Here is a 22,042-nt window from a genome sequence, read left to right as displayed (position 1 = left end):
CATGTGAAATGCACAAATGTGAACACGTCGGTCAGACAATGTTCACACCACCCATTAACTAAGATATAACAAGAGAACATAGAATGGCAGATTTGCAAAAATTTGCAAAAATTCTCTGCAGCCAAAAATATGGCAGTAATCAGCAAGTGATGAACAACAAATACAGGGTGTTTAGTCGATACTTTTTTTTGCAAAAAAATGTATACCAAGCTGCCTCACCAACGTCAAGGTAACCCGTGTCGAAGCAGTCCCTATCTAATGTATTTAATACCTGAACATCTGAACAGTGTCTTGACATGAACAGGATTCAGACAGGCTGCTCCACAGTGTGGGCTTATTAAAAAATTGCAGCGAAAAATGCCGTTGCAATATCTGCAGCTTTCTTTTTTATATTCTTTCATTGCTTTCTACGGGTGAAAACACACTGAAAGAAGTGACATGCTGCAGATTTAAAAAGCGCTACAGTTCTGAAATTCAGTCAGAAAAAAACAAGCGTGTGTAGGAGATTTCGGAAATCTCATGTTTTGCTGGCACTTTAAAAGGCAGCTTGTGGCCACGTTCATATGCAGAATTTTTGCAGGTTTTTTTCTGCAAATAAGAAGTTTACAGCATTTTATAGCACAAGCAAAGACTGAGATTTTCAGAGATCTCCTCACACCCTTTTATTTTCTCCTGACTGAATTTCACAACTGCAGCGTTTTTTAAATCCGCAGCATGTCCCTTCTTTCAGCAATTTTTTTCACCCGTAGAAAGCAATGAAAAAGTTTTAGAAAAGCTGCAAATGTCGCAATGTTGTTTTTCGCTGTGTTTTTGGTGAATAAAACAAACTTTATTAAACATGTACTGTAGACAAAATGCATATTGTAAAAGAAAAAACAGCAAAAGCTCTAAGGGTCTGTGTCCACATTCAGTAAACTCTGGATGCTGCGTACATCCACAGCATCCAACACACAGCAGCCAGATGTTACAGCATAGTGGAGGGGATTTCTAGAAATTCCATGTCCACTTTGCGTGCACATACGCCCGCACATCACCCGCAGAGACAGACATGCAGCACAACTCTCCAGACCGCAGCATGTCAATTTATCTTGCATAGATGCGAGTCTCTGCAAGAGAAATCTTACCCCTACGATGTATTGGACGCGGTGATTCCGCACAGTTCAATGAACACATATGGAATCACCTGCATTCCAAAGATGGCAGCACTTTAGACGGAGCACATGTCCGCTGCGTCCAAAGTGCTGCCATTTTTGGATTGTCTGCACATACCCTAAAAATGGGCATTTTGAAAGCAGTGTTTTTACTGCCAAGAGAAAGGTTTGGCTGCAAAAAATGCACCAAAAACGCTGATTCCTATGCACACCTGTACTATATATGTGTATGGTTTACCCTTATTATTTCACATGGGAATTCATTTATTTCTATATCATAAATCCCCTGATTCAGCAGATAATATCCCTGTCTTGTGTCATCCAGACAGTAGTGACAAGAGGTCACCCTGTCACATTATAAGCAGGGATTAGTGACTGTGGTAAGAGCTGATGCTGATTGCTGCTGTATTTGGCTGTGAATCTTGATCCTACAGTAATCAGCACAGAGCTCTGGGACCACAGTGAGGAAATCACTGCTCTCTGACATGTTATTGCTGCACTTACCAGGTTCTGTGGCTTCACTTAGGCATATCTATTCTCAGGACAGTGCTAGGAGCAGCCATGATCAGGACTCAGGAGGAGACATACAGAGCTTCAGGCATCTTCCTGGCTGTCACTGTGCTGTAATCGGCCTCTCCCCCTCACTCTCAACTTTTAACCTGACTGCAGGGAGAAAGAGACCGGGGGGCCCAAGGGGCTTTGCGAGACAGAAGCTCCGGACTATAGAGCAATGCACAGCATTATTCACTGGTGTACACCCTCTGGGCACTTCATAAATGGACTGCAGATGCAGGGGGCCCCCTTTGTAAGTGGGGCCCCAGGCATCTGCCTAGTCTGCCTGGTCCAAATGCTGGCCCTGTTGCAGAGCAATATGTCACATATATAGGTGGTGCTCACATTAAAGTTCCAAATAATGCATTCAAGAAAATTGAAGAACAGCACTCACCAGGTATGCAATTTAAAAGTCCTGTATTTTTAGCTCATTGGACCAGGATCTGACTGAACTGAGGGCATGGAGTGTGCAGAGGAAGGAAGGATAACGGCGGCCATTTCACATAGCTGCTCTTCATGTTCAACCTTTCAGCACAACAATGACCCTGAGAATACCTCCAAATGAATAAAAGAATTGCTTTGCCAGAAGAATGCCAAAACTTTAGCATGGCCCAGTAAGAGCCCATATCTGAGTCCAATTGAAAATCTGTGGGTTGTCCTGAGAGGGTGCTGTGAACAGGAGGTGGCCTCACAATCTGACAGATTTGGAGTGCAACTACAAGGAAGAATGAGCAAAGATTGACAATTCTAGATGTGCCAGACTTCTCCCCAAAATAGCTGAATGATGTGATAAATTCAAAGGGTAGTTCAATAAAGTATCATTTTAACAGTGCATATTTTTGCAACTGCATTATTTTAGTTCTTTCTGAATTCTTTCTTTTTTAGTTTATTTATCAATTAAATTATACAGATTGTAGCTATAAAATAGGGTGAAAAAATTCTCAAATGATTTTTCTAGGGTGATTTATTTATATGACAAAAACCTAAAATTTTAACAGGTGTGTAGACTTTTTACATCCAGTGTATAAGTACTATATATATATGTATATTTGCTTGTAACTCTATATCTTTGCACATGGTATGTCAGTAATAGAAAATTATATTTTTGCATTTAGGTGGATCTCCTACGCCCTACAAAGGTCACTGGAATAATTACGCAAGGAGCTAAAGACTTCGGCCATGTGCAGTTTGTAGGCTCTTACAAGCTTGCTTTCAGTAATAATGGAGAACACTGGACTGTGTATCAAGATGAAAAACAAAGAAAAGACAAGGTAATGTAAGGATACAGATAGACCCGTGATTTGTTGGCTTGTAAATTAATTTTACAATATGACATGACACTTACAATATGTCATGCGTTTCGGCTATAAATCTGTCAGCTACCAGTCTACTGAGTGAACTTGACCAAAAAAAGAACACATGGAGTAAAACAAGTAAAGTAAAAGGAAATCTTTTTTTAACCCCTTCACCCCCAAGGGTGGTTTGCATGTTCATGACCGGGCCAATTTTTACAATTCTGGCCACTGTCCCTTTATGAGGTAATAACTCTGAAACGCTTCCATGGATCCCGGTGATTCTGACATTGTTTTCTCATGACATATTGTACTTCATGTTAGTGGCAAAATTTCATTCATATAACTTACGTTTATTTGTGAAAAAAACGGAAATTTGGTGAAAATTTTGAAAATGTTGCAATTTTCCAAATTTGAATTTTTATGCCCTTAAATCACAGAGCTACGGCACAAAAAAAGTTAATAAATAACATTTCCCACATGTTTACTTTACATCAGCAAAATTTTGGAACCAAATTTTTTTTTTGTTAGGAAGTTATAAGGGTTAAAAGTTGACCAGCGATTTCTCATTTTTACAACACCATTTTATTTTTACGGGCCACATCACATTTGAAGCCACTTTAAGGGATCTATATGATAGAAAATACCCAAAAGTGACACCATTCTAAAAACTGCACCCCTCAAGGTGCTCAAAACCACATTCAAGAAGTTTATTAACCCTTCAGGTGCTTCACAGGAATTTTTTTAATATTTAAAAAAAAATGAACATTTAACTTTTTTTCACAGAAAAAATAATTCAGGTTCAATTTTTTTATTTTACCAATGGTAAAAGGAGAAATTGGACTGGAAAAGTTGATGTGCAATTTGTCCTGAGTAGAGTTGAGCGAAACGGGTTGAAAAATTTCAAAAGTCGCCGACTTTTGGCAAAGTCGGGTTTCATGAAACGAAACCCGACCCTAGGATGAGGTCGGCCACGAGGTCGGCGACTTACGCGCCAAAGTCGCGTTTCAAAAGTTTGTTTTGCGCTCTTTTTCAGCCAATCAGGATCCACGGACACTGTGGGCAACGTGATGACATAGGCAGGGGTCACCACCATCTTTCAGAAGGGCATGCAAGTGATTGGCTTGCTTTGGTGGGCGTCACAGGGGGTATAAAAGGGCGTGCACGCCGACCGCCATCTTACTTCTGCCGATCTCAGTATAGGGAGAGGTTGCTGCTGATTCTGTAGGGAGAGCGTTAGGCAGGGAAGAAGACAAAAAAACTGCTTCTGCTGCTAGCGATTTGGCCTGCACAACACACCAGTCACTGTGTGTGCAGTGCAAGGGGAGGCTATATAGTGGTGTATCAGTGGTGTTGGTTGTTGGGCTGCCTTCTTAGGCTTCCTGACATTCCTGCATTGCTGTATACCCACTGCTCCGCAAACTGCTTTTTTAAAAGCAATCCCAATTTTTTTTTTTGTCCTGCTGAGAAGAAAAAAAAACTGCTTCTGCTGCTAGCGATATGGCCTGTACAACACACCAGTCACTGTGTGTGCAGTGCAAGGGGAGGCTATATAGTGGTGTATCAGTGGTGTTGGTTGTTGGGCTGCCTTTTAAGGCTTCCTGACAGGCTGGCATTGCTGTTTACCCACTGCCCTGCAAACTGCTTTTTTAAAAGCAATCCAATCTCCCTTATCCTCTAGTCACTTTTGTCACAGCTGTGCCATCGAGCCTGTGACATAGCGCTCAGATATCAGTGGGCCTCACACAATCCAAAAGTGTCCAGTGTCCACAAGTGTGTGCAGAAATTCAAAATCTCCTTTATCCTCTAGTCACTTTGGTCACAGCTGTGCCATCGAGCCTGTCACATAGCGCTCAGATATCAGTGGGCCTCACACAATCCAAAAGTGTCCAGTGTCCACAAGTGTCTGCAGAAATTCAAAATCTCCTTTATCCTCTAGTCACTTTGGTCACAGCTGTGCCATCGAGCCTGTCACATAGCGCTCAGATATTCATTGGGCCTCACACAATCCAAAAGTGTCCAGTGTCCACAAGTGTGTGCAGAAATTCAGTCTCCCTTATCCTCTCGTCACTTTTGTCACAGCTGTGCCATCGAGCCTGTGACATAGCGCTCAGATATCAGTGGGCCTCACACAATCCAAAAGTGTCCAGTGTCCACAAGTGTGTGCAGAAATTCAAAATCTCCCTTATCCTCTAGTCACTTTGGTCACAGCTGTGCCATCGAGCCTGTCACATAGCGCTCAGATATCAGTGGGCCTCACACAATCCAAAAGTGTCCAGTGTCCACAAGTGTCTGCAGAAATTCAAAATCTCCCTTATCCTCTAGTCACTTTGGTCACAGCTGTGCCATCGAGCCTGTCACATAGCGCTCAGATATTCATTGGGCCTCACACAATCCAAAAGTGTCCAGTGTCCACAAGTGTGTGCAGAAATTCAAAATCTCCCTTATCCTCTCGTCACTTTTGTCACAGCTGTGCCATCGAGCCTGTGACATAGCGCTCAGATATCAGTGGGCCTCACACAATCCAAAAGTGTCCAGTGTTCACAAGTGTGTGCAGAAATTCAAAATCTCCCTTATCCTCTAGTCACTTTGGTCACAGCTGTGCCATCGAGCCTGTCACATAGCGCTCAGATATCAGTGGGCCTCACACAATCCAAAAGTGTCCAGTGTCCACAAGTGTCTGCAGAAATTCAAAATCTCCCTTATCCTCTCGTCACTTTTGTCACAGCTGTGCCATCGAGCCTGTCACATAGCGCTCAGATATTCATTGGGCCTCACACAATCCAAAAGTGTCCAGTGTCCACAAGTGTGTGCAGAAATTCAAAATCTCCTTTATCCTCTAGTCACTTTGGTCACAGCTGTGCCATCAAGCCTGTCACATAGCGCTCAGATATTCATTGGGCCTCACACAATCCAAAAGTGTCCAGTGTCCACAAGTGTGTGCAGAAATTCTAAATCTCCTTTATCCTCTAGTCACTTTGGTCACAGCTGTGCCATCGAGCCTGTCACATAGCGCTCAGATATCAGTGGGCCTCACACAATCCAAAAGTGTCCAGTGTCCACAAGTGTGTGCAGAAATTCAAAATCTCCCTTATCCTCTCGTCACTTTTGTCACAGCTGTGCCATCGAGCCTGTGACATAGCGCTCAGATATCAGTGGGCCTCACACAATCCAAAAGTGTCCAGTGTCCACAAGTGTGTGCAGAAATTCAAAATCTCCCTTATCCTCTTGTCACTTTGGTCACAGCTGTGCCATCGAGCCTGTCACATAGCGCTCAGATATCAGTGGGCCTCACACAATCCAAAAGTGTCCAGTGTCCACAAGTGTCTGCAGAAATTCAAAATCTCCCTTATCCTCTCCTCACTTTTGTCACAGCTGTGCCATCGAGCCTGTCACATAGCGCTCAGATATTCATTGGGCCTCACACAATCCAAAAGTGTCCAGTGTCCACAAGTGTGTGCAGAAATTTAAAATCTCCTTTATCCTCTAGTCACTTTGGTCACAGCTGTGCCATCGAGCCTGTCACATAGCGCTCAGATATCAGTGGGCCTCACACAATCCAAAAGTGTCCAGTGTCCACAAGTGTGTGCAGAAATTCAAAATCTCCCTTATCCTTTAGTCACTTTTGTCACAGCTGTGCCATCGAGCCTGTGACATAGCGCTCAGATATCAGTGGGCCTCACACAATCCAAAAGTGTCCAGTGTCCACAAGTGTGTGCAGAAATTCAAAATCTCCCTTATCCTCTCGTCACTTTGGTCACAGCTGTGCCATCGAGCCTGTCACATAGCGCTCAGATATCAGTGGGCCTCACACAATCCAAAAGTGTCCATTGTCTACAAGTGTCTGCAGAAATTCAAAATATCCCTTATCCTCTCCTCACTTTTGTCACAGCTGTGCCATCGAGCCTGTCACATAGCGCTCAGATATTTATTGGGCCTCACACAATCCAAAAGTGTCCAGTGTCCACAAGTGTGTGCAGAAATTCTAAATCTCCTTTATCCTCTAGTCACTTTGGTCACAGCTGTGCCATCGAGCCTGTCACATAGCGCTCAGATATTCATTGGGCCTCACACAATCCAAAAGTGTCCAGTGTCCACAAGTGTGTGCAGAAATTCAAAATCTCCTTTATCCTCTAGTCACTTTGGTCACAGCTGTGCCATCGAGCCTGTCACATAGCGCTCAGATATTCATTGGGCCTCACACAATCCAAAAGTGTCCAGTGTCCACAAGTGTCTGCAGAAATTCAAAATCTCCCTTATCCTCTCGTCACTTTTGTCACAGCTGTGCCATCGAGCCTGTCACATAGCGCTCAGATATCAGTGGGCCTCACACAATCCAAATGTGTCCAGTGTCCACAAGTGTCTGCAGAAATTCAAAATCTCCCCTGTCCTATAGACACCTTGTACCTTGTTTTACATTACTATATAGTTTGTTGGATTTTGTCTACATTTCTACCAAAAATGAGGAAGGCTGGTGGAAGAGGCCGTGGAATTGGGCGGGGGTTGGCAGCTGGTAATGATGGTGTTGGTGGTGGATCTGATGGTAGTGGCAAGAGCAAAATAGGACCGAATGCAGGAGGTGTTGAGCCTGCGTCATCGTCTGGCTACATAAGGCCTCGAACGCTTAGTTTTCTAGGAGTTGGCAAACCGCTTTTAAAGCCAGAGCATCAGGAAAAAGTTTTGTCTTACATTGCTGACTCAGCCTCCAGCTCTATCGCCTCCTCTTCTTCAGTTGTAAAAAGTAAAAGCACTGAGTCGTCATTGGAGGCTCATGTTCATGAACCACACCTTTCCTTGTGTCCTTCACCCCAACCAAGATTGAAGGATGACGCAGGCCATACTACTGATTACTCAATGGAGCTGTTTTCACATACCACTCCTGGATTATCAAGTCAAATGGTGAATTACCCAGACCAAGATGAATCTGACATGGAGTGCACTGATGCACAGCCGCTGATGGATGATTCTGCTGGTACATTCACTCAGAGCACTACATTGTCCTCGCAGTGAAAACCAAAAGCAAAACACAAAACAAATATCCTGGAATAAAAAAGTAAAAAAATATATTGCAAAAATTGCATGAAGGTAGTAATAATAATAATAATAAGGGTATTTAGTTAACATAATTTTGATCAAAATAATGTAGAAGCCATCCCACCACGTCACGGCAACCCTTGTGGGACAGTCCTAACTCTTGTATTTAAAACCTTTCCACTTGTCAAGTGACGTAAATGTGAACAAGGACAGAGGGACTGAACCACCAGTAATAGTATAGGCCAGACAGGATGGATTTTCCAACTCAGAAACAGGGCGGTCACACCCTTATATGCACAGAATGCACAATGAAACAAATGAGAAACTGGGTCTGAGCAGAAAAAGTAAATTAATGTGCATGCAAAATGTAATTGCATATGAACACATGACCTTTACACAGAGAAAACCAAAAGCAAAACACAAAACAAATATCCTGGAATAAAAAAGTAAAAAAATATATTGCAAAAATTGCATGAAGGTAGTAATAATAGTAATAATAAGGGTATTTAGTTAACATAAATACAAGAGTTAGGACGTCGTGACGTGGCGGGATGGCTTCTACATTATTTTGATCAAAATTATGTTAACTAAATACCCTTATTATTACTATTATTACTACCTTCATGCAATTTTTGCAATATATTTTTTTACTTTTTTATTCCAGGATATTTGTTTTGTGTTTTGCTTTTGGTTTTCTCTGTGTAAAGGTCATGTGTTCATATGCAATTACATTTTGCATGCACATTAATTTACTTTTTCTGCTCAGACCCAGTTTCTCATTTGTTTCATTGTGCATTCTGTGCATATAAGGGTGTGACCGCCCTGTTTCTGAGTTGGAAAATCCATCCTGTCTGGCCTATACTATTACTGGTGGTTCAGTCCCTCTGTCCTTGTTCACATTTACGTCACTTGACAAGTGGAAAGGTTTTAAATACAAGAGTTAGGACTGTCCCACAAGGGTTGCCGTGACGTGGCGGGATGGCTTCTACATTATTTTGATCAAATTATGTTAACTAAATACCCTTATTATTACTATTATTACTACCTTCATGCAATTTTTGCAATATTTTTTTTACTTTTTTATTCCAGGATATTTGTTTTGTGTTTTGCTTTTGGTTTTCTCTGTGTAAAGGTCATGTGTTCATATGCAATTACATTTTGCATGCACATTAATTTACTTTTTCTGCTCAGACCCAGTTTCTCAATTGTCCTCACAGTGTACAGAGCCAGATTCTGACCCTGATGAGACTCAGGTGCCCCTTCCCGCACACTATACCACCATACACGGTGACACAGAGGAAGGTGCACATGACATAGAAGAGGAGGTGATGGATGACCCAGTTGTTGACCCAGATTGGCATCCATTGGGGGAAGAGGGTGCTGCTTCCAATAGCTCAGATGAGGAGCATCCACAGCAGACATCGACATCGCAACAGCTGTTATCTGGCAGGCCCGGAGCACTCCAAAGACAGGTTCCAAACATCAAAAGAGTTGCTGGACAGCTTGTCCAGAGGGTCAAAAGATCACAGCGTGCTAGGCCGCAAAATGTCTGCCAAAGTTGGAAGAGTGCAGTGTGGCACTTTTTTGACCAAAATCCTCATGATCAGGCCAAGGTTATCTGTAAGAAGTGCGCAAAGACCTTTAGCCGAGGGAAAAATCTGAAAAATTTGAATACCAGTTGCATGCTTAGACATTTAACCAGCATGCACTTGCAAGCGTGGACACAACACCAAACCTCAAGTGCCACATGTGCAACTGATCACAACGAAGGTAGTCAGCAACGCTACATTGTTTCCCCCACTGTAAGCCCACCAGTTAGCACAGCAGCAAATGTTGAGGTGTCGTTGCAAGGCCACAGCAGTCAGGGAATCCCACTGTTATATCAACGAAAGACTGATTCTAGGCCATCAGAAAGAACACCAACTCCATCACCATCATCAACCCTCTCTCAGTCCGCCCTGTCCACCGCTACTTCCACCATATGCAGCTCTCAAGTCCAGCTCACCCTCCCAGACACTATGAGTAGGTCAAGAAAGTACTCAGTCTCTCATCCGCGTACACTGGGTTTGAACGCCCACATTGCCAAACTAATCTCGTTTGAGATGATGCCCTTTCGGTTGGTGGAAAGCACAGCTTTCCGCGAACTCATGGCCTATGCAGTACCACGCTATGACCTACCCAGTCACCACTTCTTGTCTCGCAAAGCCATCCCAGCCCTCCACCATCATGTGAAAGACCGCATTGTCCATGCACTCAAGCAGTCAGTGAGCGGAAAGGTGCACCTCACAACTGATGCATGGTCCAGTCGGCATGGCCAGGGCCGTTACGTGTCCATCACTGCGCACTGGGTTAATGTGGTGGATGCAGGGTCCACAGGGGACAGCGGTGGTGGGACAGTGCTGCCTAGCCCACGGTATAGGAAACAGTTGGCTGTAGGCGTTCGACCCTCCTCCTCCTCCTACTCCAGAAGCGAAAGCTCGTCCACAGAGCGCTGTCGTACGAGCACTCCATCTGCAGCTGCCACTGTTGCACACGATGTGTCCCCCTATCGAGCAGCTAGTGGAAAGCGTCAGCAGGCTGTGTTGCAGATGATGTGTTTGGGCAACAGACACACCGCCGAGGTGCTGGCCAAGTACTTGAAGCGACAAACTGAGTCATGGCTGGGCAGTGTACATCTTGAGGCAGGCAAGGTAGTTAGTGATAACGGCCGTAATTTTGTGGCAGCCATAGCCCTTTCAAAACTCAGCCATATACCTTGCTTGGCTCACACCTTGAACCTGGTGGTGCAGTGCTTCCTCAAAAATTATCCGGAGTTAACAGCCCTGCTCCAGAAGGTGCGAAGACTGTGCGCGCACATCCGCCGGTCGCCTGTACACTCCGTTCGTATGCAGAAGCTGCAGCGATTGCTCCACCTTCCCAACCACCGCCTCATTATCGACATTGCAACAAGGTGGAACTCCACCCTGCACATGGTGGAGCGGCTGTGCGAGCAGAGGCAGGCCATAATGCATTTGTGGGAGGATACACGGCCAGGCACTTTGAGAGCAGACATGGAGTTGACAGGTGTGCAGTGGTCGAAGCTGAAAGACCTCTGTAAAGTCCTTCAGTGTTTTGAGGAATGCACACGGCTGGTAAGCGCAGACGACGCCATCCTAAGCATGAGCATCCCACTTATGCGTCTGCTCATGCAAACTTTGACGCACCTTAAGGAGCAGGCGTCTGCAGCCAATGTTGATGAGGAGGAAGAGGAGGAGGGAATCCTTGATGACATTCAGCCATTGTCTGCTCAGGGACCTCTCCTGGACGAGGAGGAGGAAGAAGAGGAGGAGGATGATGGGGATGATTACTTAGGGGAGGAGGATGCATCTCGTGGGGCAAGTGAAAATGTTGGCGTGGCAAGGTCTGGTACAGGGTTTGTGCGTGACTGGAGGGATGTGGATTTGCCAGAAAGTGCTCCTCCACCCAGCACTCGCAGTGCATCATTGACACCGGGAACATTGGCCCACATGTCAGATTATGCCTTGCAGATCCTAAAAAGGGACCCACGCATTGCCAAAATGATGAACGATGACGACTACTGGTTGGCCAGCATCCTGGATCCACGCTATAAAGGCAAATTACAAAACATCATGCCACAGGAGAACCTTGACCTAATATGGGCTAATAAACAAGCAACTCTGGTAAATCGGTTGCTTGAGGCATTCCAAGCACACAGCAGCGGTGATGGTTCTCACACGAGCCGTACGGGCCGGGGGCAGCTTGGCAGAGGTGTTCGTGGTGCACACAGCAGAAGTGGCGTTGGAGACAGGGGTTTCATGACAATGTTGTGGACTGATTTTTCAAATACCACTCACACAACTGGTAATACTGCATCGATGGAAAGTGACAGGAGACAGCAGTTGTCAACAATGGTTACAAACTGCTTTTCCTCCCATATCGATGTTCTCCCACACAGGTCATTCCCCTTTGACTATTGGGCCGCTAAACTGGACACCTGGCCTGAATTGGCCCAATATGCCTTACAGGAGCTCGCTTGCCCAGCTGCAAGTGTACTATCGGAAAGAGTCTTCAGTGCAGCTGGATCAATCCTGACAGAAAAAAGGACCCGTCTGTCAACCCAAAATGTGGATGATCTAACCTTCATTAAAATGAACCATGCATGGGTTTCCAAGGATTTTGTCCCACCTTCCCCTGATGACACATAGGGTGACAGAAAAATGGCTTGCTTTGGTCCACCTCTTCCTGGGACTTCACCTATTTCGCCTTTTGCATCAGCTGAATGTCCAACATCAACATATGCCACTTTCTAAAACTCCCTAACTGTGCTGCCTCCCCCCGCATGGCCGGGGTCACCATCTAGCGCACGACACCGTGCGAGTGCCGTTGCCCTGGACAGGTGGGTAGGCCGACTCTTGGGTGCGGGCACTGGCACAGGGTCCCTCATAGTGCAATCAAGTGTCTCTGACGTTGGTGGTGCACACCCGCCGTCAGACACACCGCCGTACTATGAGGGGCCCAGTGCCAGTACCGATGCCCATGAGTGGGCCCCCCTTGCTTGGGCAGGGCCCCAGCATTTGCAATCTTTACCTCTACCTGCTCCTCCGCTGTGTAATCTGGGCCGTCAAATCCATACTGTGCCTGACACCGTCTGAGCCTGCCTCCTGATGTATAGACATATATTTTGAATGTGTACGCTATCCATACATGTTATCCGGGGATACGGTACCCTTTCTAACCTTTGTGCAATCACGTGCAATCCATACTGGGCCTAACAGCGTCTGAGCCTGCCTCCTGATGTACAGACATATATTTTGAATGTGTACGCTATCCATACATGTTATCCGGGGATACGGTACCCTTTCTAACCTTTGTGCAATCACGTGCAATCCATACTGGGCCTAACACCGTCTGAGCCTGCCTCCCAATGTACAGACATATATTTTGAATGTGTACGCTATCCATACATGTTATCCAGGGATACGGTACCCTTTCTAACCTTTGTGCAATAACGTGCAATCCATACTGGGCCTAACACCGTCTGAGCCTGCCTTCTGATGTACAGACATATATTTTGAATGTGTACGCTATCCATACATGTTATCCAGTGATACGGTACCCTTTCTAACCTTTGTGCAATCATGTGCAATCCATACTGGGCCTAACACCGTCTGAGCCTGCCTCCTCATGTACAGACATATATTTTGAATGTGTACGCTATCCATACATGTTATCCGGGGACACGGTACCCTTTCTAACCTTTGTGCAATCACGTGTAATCCATACTGGGCCTAACACCGTCTGAGCCTGCCTCCTGATGTATAGACATATATTTTGAATGTGTACGTTATCCATACATGTTATCCGGGGATACGGTACCCTTTCTAACCTTTGTGCAATCACGTGCAATCCATACTGGGCCTAACACCGTCTGAGCCTGCCTCCTGATGTACAGACATATATTTTGAATGTGTACGCTATCCATACATGTTATCCGGGGATACGGTACCCTTTCTAACCTTTGTGCAATCACGTGCAATCCATACTGGGCCTAACACCGTCTGAGCCTGCCTCCTGATGTATAGACATATATTTTGAATGTGTACGCTATCCATACATGTTATCCACTGATACGGTACCCTTTCTAACCTTTGTGCAATCATGTGCAATCCATACTGGGCCTAACACCGTCTGAGCCTGCCTCCTCATGTACAGACATATATTTTGAATGTGTACGCTATCCATACATGTTATCCAGGGATACGGTACCCTTTCTAACCTTTGTGCAATCACGTGCAATCCATACTGGGCCTAACACCGTCTGAGCCTGCCTCCTGATGTATAGACATATATTTTGAATGTGTACGCTATCCATACATGTTATCTGGGGATACGGTACCCTTTCTAACCTTTGTGCAATCACGTGCAATCCATACTGGGTCTAACACCGTCTGAGCCTGCCTCCTGATGTACAGACATATATTTTGAATGTGTACGCTATCCATACATGTTATCCGGGGATACGGTACCCTTTCTAACCTTTGTGCAATCACGTGCAATCCATACTGGGCCTAACACCGTCTGAGCCTGCCTCCTGATGTACAGACATATATTTTGAATGTGTACGCTATCCATACATGTTATCCGGGGATACGGTACCCTTTCTAACCTTTGTGCAATCACGTGCAATCCATACTGGGCCTAACACCGTCTGAGCCTGCCTCCAGATGTATAGACATATATTTTGAATGTGTACGCTATCCATACATGTTATCCGGGGATACGGTACCCTTTCTAACCTTTGTGCAATCACGTGCAATCCATACTGGGCCTAACACCGTCTGATCCTGCCTCCTGATGTATAGACATATATTTTGAATGTGTACGCTATCCATACATGTTATCCAGGGATACGGTACCCTTTCTAACCTTTGTGCAATCACGTGCAATCCATACTGGGCCTAACACCGTCTGAGCCTGCCTCCTGATGTACAGACATATATTTTGAATGTGTACGCTATCCATACATGTTATCCGGGGATACGGTACCCTTTCTAACCTTTGTGCAATCACGTGCAATCCATACTGGGCGTGAGAACGGCTGGCGAGCTGTTAAGCAAGCTAAAGCACCTGTGGTTTGCACACGTAAGTTTTTCATTTTTTCAGGAATGACGGTTAGGCCTAATTCCGGAACTGCGGTTGACCTGCACTTACTGGGAAATCATTGTTCGCGGGTAATAATTGTCATCAGTGATCCCCATCACTAACGTTGTTCAGCGGGTTATCTGCACCTGTAAGCGACAAACGCTGGCCTTTTCAGTGTAGTGCACATGCAGCCACGGACATGTAATGGCATGACACACCAGTTATTGGCCAATCTCATGTGCCAGAGCCTCACGTGTCCCTCTAGTAAGCCGGACTCGGACCGCGGGGCATGACGGAGTCTCGTTCGTTAACGGAATTAAGCTTGCAATGTGTGCATCTGTTCTGTAGCTGGCATGGTTGAGGTTTCCCAGGTGGAGTCGAATTTAACCGTAGGCTCCACTCCTGGTGGTGCCCTTCTGGACATTCCTTTAAGGTTCAGCTTTGCAACCATACTGCCCACGTAAAACAAACACTTTGCCTTCATGAACGCTGTTTGGAGGGTCATGACTCGTGGGTAGTGTTGAGCATTCCGATACCGCAAGTATCGGGTATCGGCCGATACTTGCTGTATCGGAATTCCGATACCGACTTCCGATATTTTTTCAATATTGGAATTCGGCATCGGAATCGGAAGTTCAAAGTTGATTGACAGACTGACGTCATCATGATGCGCGGTGTGTGCGCATCATGATGCGCCGTCATTTCGGGCCTTCCGGGGGTCTCTGCCGGCCTGCCGGGGGGCTGTGCCGGCCTGCCGGGGGGGCTGTGTGGACTGCCCGGGGTCTGTACCGGCCTGCCGGGGGGCTGTGCCGGCCTGCCGGTGGTCTGTGCACCCTGTGGGGGTCTGTACCGGCCTGCCGGGGGGCTGTGCCGGCCTGCCGGGGGGCTGTGCTGATGTCCGGGGGTCTGTGCAAGCATCGTCCGATGGGACTACAAGTCCCATCGGGCGATGCCTGCTACCATGACAGTGATTGACACATTAGCCAATGATGGGACAGTAGTAGTCCCATCATCCGGCTAATGTGTTAAATGTTAAAAAAAAAAAAAAAAAAAAATACTACATACATACTACATGCATGCTACATACATACTACATGCTACATACATACTACATGCTACATACATACCACATACATACTACATACATACTACATATATACTACATGCATGCTACATACATACTACATGCTACATACATACCACATACATACTACATACATGCTACATACCACATACATACTACATACATACTACATGCATGCTGCATACATACTACATGCATGCTACATACATACTACATGCATGCTACATACATACTACATGCATGCTACATACATACTACATGCATGCTACATACATACTACATGCTACATACATACCACATACATACTACATACTACATACATACTACATATATACTACATGCATGCTACATACATACTACATGCTACATACATACCACATACATACTACATACATGCTACATACATACTACATATATACTACATGCATGCTACATACATACTACATACATACTACATACATGCTACATACATACTACATGCATGCTACATACATACTACATGCTACATACATACCACATACATACTACATACATACTACATACATACTACATGCTACATACATACTACATATATACTACATGCATGCTACATACATACTACATGCTACATACATACCACATACATACTACATACATGCTACATACATACTACATATATACTACATGCATGCTACATACATACTACATATATACTACATGCATGCTACATACATACTGCATGCTACATGCATGCTACATACATACTACATACATACTACATGCTACATACATACCACATATATACTACATACATACAATACATTCATACAATACATACATAGACATACAGTACATATAACATAGAGTAACATACTTACCAATACTTGTCACATTGTTCCCCGAAGCCATTGTCTTTTCCGGAATAAATATTAACATAACAAACCACAAAAATACTCACCCACGATCCGAAGCAGTCCACGAGTGTGTCCCACGACGATCTTGGGTAGAGAGCATCAGCATCAGAAATTCCCACACAGCAATGGCATAAAGTGAGACTAGGGACTTTTTTTTTTTTTAAGTGGCGGAGGAATACAGTGCGGAAGGATACCTACCTTCCGTCATTGGATTCCTGCAGCCCGTAGAGAACGGCAGCATCAGCTGATGCTGCAGTTCTCTACCCAAGATCGTCGTGGGACACACTCGTGGACTGCTTCGGATCGTGAGTGAGTATTTTTGTGGTTTGTTATGTTAATATTTATTCCGGAAAAGACAATGGCTTCGGGGAACAATGTGACAAGTATTGGTAAGTATGTTACTCTATGTTATATGTACTGTATGTCTATGTATGTATTGTATGAATGTATTGTATGTATGTAGTATATATGTGGTATGTATGTAGCATGTAGTATGTATGTAGTATGTATGTAGCATGCATGTAGCATGCAGTATGTATGTAGCATGCATGTAGTATATATGTAGTATGTATGTAGCATGCATGTAGTATATATGTAGTATGTATGTAGCATGTAGCATGCATGTAGTATGTATGTGGTATGTATGTAGCATGTAGTATGTATGTAGCATGCATGTAGTATATATGTAGTATGTATGTAGCATGTAGCATGCATGTAGTATGTATGTGGTATGTATGTAGCATGTAGTATGTATGTAGCATGCATGTAGTATATATGTAGTATGTATGTAGCATGTAGTATGTATGTAGCATGCATGTAGTATATATGTAGTATGCATGTAGCATGTAGTATGTATGTAGCATGCATGTAGTATATATGTAGTATGTATGTAGCATGCAGTATGTATGTAGCATGCATGTAGTATATATGTAGTATGTATGTAGCATGTAGTATGTATGTAGCATGCATGTAGTATATATGTAGTATGTATGTAGCATGTAGTATGTATGTAGCATGCATGTAGTATATATGTAGTATGTAGCATGTAGTATGTATGTAGCATGCATGTAGTATATATGTAGTATGTATGTAGTATATATGTAGTATGTATGTTGCATGTAGTATTTATGTAGTATGAATGTAGCATGTATGTAGTATGTAGTATGAATGTAGCATGTATGTAGTATGCATGTTGTATGTATGTAGCATGTAATTTTTTTTTTTTTATTGACATTCAACACATTAGCCGGATGATGGGACTACTACTGTCCCATCATTGGCTAATGTGTCAATCACTGTCATGGTAGCAGGCATCGCCCGATGGGACTTGTAGTCCCATCGGACGATGCCTGCACAGACCCCCGAAGCCTGCACAGACCACCGGCAGGCCGGCACAGCCCCCCGGCAGGCCGGCACAGCCCCCTGGAGCCTGCACAGACCACCGGCAGGCCGGCACAGCCCCCTGGAGCCTGCACAGCCCCCCGGCAGGCCGGCACAGCCCCCCGGCAGGCCGGCACAGCCCACCGGAGCCTGCACAGACCACCGGCAGGCCGGCACAGCCCCCCGGCAGGCCGGCACAGACCACCGGAGCCTGCACAGACCCCCTGGCAGGCCGGCACAGCCCCCCGAAAGGCCCGTACAGACCCCAGAGAGGCTGTACAAGGGCAGGAAAGGGTTTTTCTTATTCCGATACCGGAAGTCCCATAGACTTGAATGGGACTTCCGGTATCGGAATCGGCGATACCGATACTTTTTTTAAAGATCGGCCGATACCATCCGATACGATACTTTGAAGTATCGGACGGTATCGCTCAACTCTACTCGTGGGAATAACGCCGCCCAATCAGTTAACCTGCTAGAGAGATCGTTCGTTGCTCCCAAGCATGACATCACACTCCCTAGGAAGAAGGTAATGCCACTGTGGCGACCGTACTCCTGGGGGTGACACAAGTGCACTGATGCCCAGCCACTGCTCGATGAATCTGCTGGTACATTGACCCAGACCACTACATTCCCCTCGCATGCTACTCGGCCTGAATCTGACCCTGATGAAACTCAGGTTACCCTTCCCATATACAGTTCCATCTTACACGGTGACAAAGAGGAAGCTGCAGATGAAAGTGCAGGTTCGGCCCACCCGCCATCAGACACACCACCGTACTATCAGGGGCCCTGTGCCAGTGCCGTCGCCAACGAGTGGGCCCCCCCCTGCTTGCTCAGGATCACAGCACTTGCAAAGTTGAAATACTGTGCAGTGAGATGGAAGATGGGGACGACGAGGAGTCCAGACAAGTACAGGGATTCCCTAGCGAGGAGACTTATTTGATTGTTTTCAATGTTGGGACAGCAATTTTTGGGGAGCACTATACTCTGGAGAATGATAGATGGTGCCCACCATACACTGGAACATTCCAAAGGTGGACATCAGACACTGGAGCAGCATTTACAGGGCCCATTATACACTAGAGCAGTAGAAATGGGGCCCATTATGTTTGGAGCATTATTTGGGCCCATAAGACAGTGGAGCTTCATCCATGGGGACCAACATATACTGTAGCATTATGTGGAGCTCATCATATACTGTTTCAAACATTATATGGGACCAATGATTCTGTATTGAGAAATAGATGGGCCTCGTCATGAGATGCAAAAAGTGAAGTATTTTTCATTGTACTATACCGCTATTTCTCTGCCGTATCGGAGCATGATGAGTTGTGGTATGTGTTAAAGGGGCGCTCTTTCGCCCAGGGCACATGAAAACCTGGAGCCAGCCCTACCCCCCCACAACTTTAGCCAAATAACCCCCATTTTTCAATGCGTAACTTGTATTATGAAGTTAATTAAGGTTGACAAGCTTAAGTAAGAAGAATTGATGCTTTTGGCATTCAAATGGGCACTGTAGGTGTGTTTCCTGTCCTCCTCTCACTGCCGACTTTTATTCCCCATTGACTTACATTGGGTTTCGTGTTTCGGGACGACCCCGACTTTTCCCTATAATCGGCCGATCTTGTTCAACCCGACTTTTGGAAAAGTCGGGTTTCACGAAACGAAACGCGACCCTAAAAAACCAAAAGTCGCTCAACTCTAGTCCTGAGTACGCTGATACCTGATATGTGGGGGGGAACCATTGTTTCTGCGCATGGCAGAGCTCAGAAGGGAAGGAGCGCCGTTTGACTTTTTCAATGCAAAATTGGCTGGAAATCTGATCGGACGCCATGTCACGTTTGGAGAGCCCCTGATGTACCTAAACAGTGGAAACCCCCCACATGTGACCCCATTTTGGAAACTAGACCCCCCAAGGAACTTATCTAGATATGTGGTGAGAACTTTGAACCCACAAGGGCTTCTCAGAAGTTTATAACGTACAGCGGTACAATTAAAAAATCATATTTTTTCCTCAAAAATGATCTTTTCACCCCCAATTTTTATTTTCCCAAGGGTAACAGGACCCTAAAAGTTATTGTGCAATTTGTCCTGAGTACGCTGATACCCCATATGTGGGTGTAAACTACTATTTGGGCACATGGCAGAGCTCGAAAGGGAAGCAGCGCCGTTTGACTTTTTTGGCTGGAATTGAGATCAGACACCATGTCGCGTTTGGAAAGCCCCTGATGTACCAAAACAGTGGAAACCCCCCACAAATGACACTATTTTGGAAACTAGACCCCCCCAAGGAACTTATCTAGATGTTTGGTGAGAACTTTGAACCCCCAAGGGCTTCACAGAAGTTTATAACGTACAGCCGTACAATTATAAAATCATATTTTTTCCACAAAAATGATCTTTTCACCCTCAATTCTTACTTTCCCAAGGGTAACATGACCCTAAAATTTATTGTGCAATTTGTCCTGAGTATGCTGATACCCCACATGTGGGGGTAAACCACTATTTGGGCGCATAGCAGAGCTCGGAAGGGAAACAGCGCCATTTGACTTTTTTGGCTGGAATTGAGATCGGACACCATGTCGCGTTTGGAAAGCCCCTGATGTACCTAAACAGTGGAATCCCCCCACAAGTGACCCCATTTAGGAACCTAGACCCCCTAAGGAACTTATCTAGATGTGTGGTGAGCACTTTGAACTCCCCCAGTGCTTCACAGAAGTTTATATCGCCCGGGCGTGAAAATAAAAAAATCGTATTTTTTCCACAAACATGATCATTTAGTCCCCAATTTTTTTGATTTCCCAAGGGTACCAGGAGAAAATGGACCCCAAAAGTTGTTGTCCAATTTGTCCTGAGTACCCTGATACCCCATATGTGGGATGGCCACACGTCGGGGCTCGGAAGGGAAGTAGTGACGTTTTGGAATGCAGGCTTTGATGGAATGGTCTGCGGGTGTTATGTAGCCTTTGGAGAGCCCCTAATGTACCTAAACAGTGGAAACCCCCCACAAATGACACCATTTTGGAAACTACACCCCCTAAGGAACTTATCTAGGTGTGTGGTGAGCACTTTGAACCACCAAGGGCTTCACAGAAGTTTATAACACCCAGGCGTGAAAATAAAAAAAATCATATTTTTTTACCACAAAAATGATATTTTTACCCCCAATTTTTTATTTTCCTAAGGGCAACAGGAGAAATAGGACCCCAAATTTTGTTTTGCAATTTGTCCTGAGTAGGCTGATACCCCATATGTGGGGGTAAAACACTGTTTGGGCGCATGGCAGAGCTTGGAAGGGAAGTAGCACCATTTGACTTTTTCAATGCAGAATTGGCTGGAATTGAGATCAGACGCAATGTTGCATTTGGAGAGCACCTGATGTGCCCAAACAGTGGAAACCCCCCAATTCTAACTCCAACCGTAACCCCAACACACCCCTCACCCTAATCTCAGCCCTCACCCTAGCCCTAACCCTAGCCCCATCCCTAGCCCTAGCCCTATCCCTAGCCCTAACCCTAGCCCTAATGGGAAAATGGAAATAAATACATTTTTAAATTTTATTATTTTTTCCCTAACTAAGGGGGTGATAACAGGTGGTTTGATTTACTATTTATGGCGGTTTTTATTTTTGGCAGCTGTCACACGCTAAAAGACGCTTTTTATTGTAAAAATAGTTTTTGCATCACCACATATTGAGAGCTATAATTTATCCGTATTTTGACCCACTGAGTCATGTGAGGTCTTATTTTTTGTGGGACGAGTTGAAGTTTTTATTGGTATCATGTTCGGGCACGTGACATTTTTTGATCGCTTTTTATTCCGATTTTTGGGACGCAGAATGAACAAAAACCAGCGTTTCATGAATTTCTTTTGGGGGGTGCGTTTACACTGTTCTGCATGCGGTAAAATTGATAAAGTGCTATTATTCTTCGGGTCGGTACGGTTACAGCGATACCTCACTTATGTCTTTTTTTATGTTTTGGTGCTTTTATGCAATAAAAACAATTTTAT

General features: G+C 44.8%; 1 protein-coding gene across 1 annotated transcript in view; it reads left to right on the top strand.

Annotated features, from left to right (window-relative positions):
- The window catches only part of EDIL3 (EGF like repeats and discoidin domains 3), a 1,247,867-nt gene that overhangs the window by 1,194,915 nt on the left and 30,910 nt on the right, over positions 1–22,042 (top strand). The window contains exon 9 of the mRNA XM_073583835.1: positions 2,819–2,974. Within this exon, the coding sequence (XP_073439936.1) occupies positions 2,819–2,974 (156 nt within the window). The remainder of the gene's footprint in view (positions 1–2,818; positions 2,975–22,042) is intronic.

The sequence above is a fragment of the Dendrobates tinctorius genome, unplaced genomic scaffold (assembly GCF_039654945.1).
Source record: "Dendrobates tinctorius isolate UK_male_01 unplaced genomic scaffold, ASM3965494v1 ptg000003l, whole genome shotgun sequence".
Classification (NCBI taxonomy): Eukaryota; Metazoa; Chordata; class Amphibia; order Anura; family Dendrobatidae; genus Dendrobates; species Dendrobates tinctorius.
Note: the sequence above shows the minus strand (reverse complement) of the source record. Positions and strands in the feature narration are given on the sequence as shown.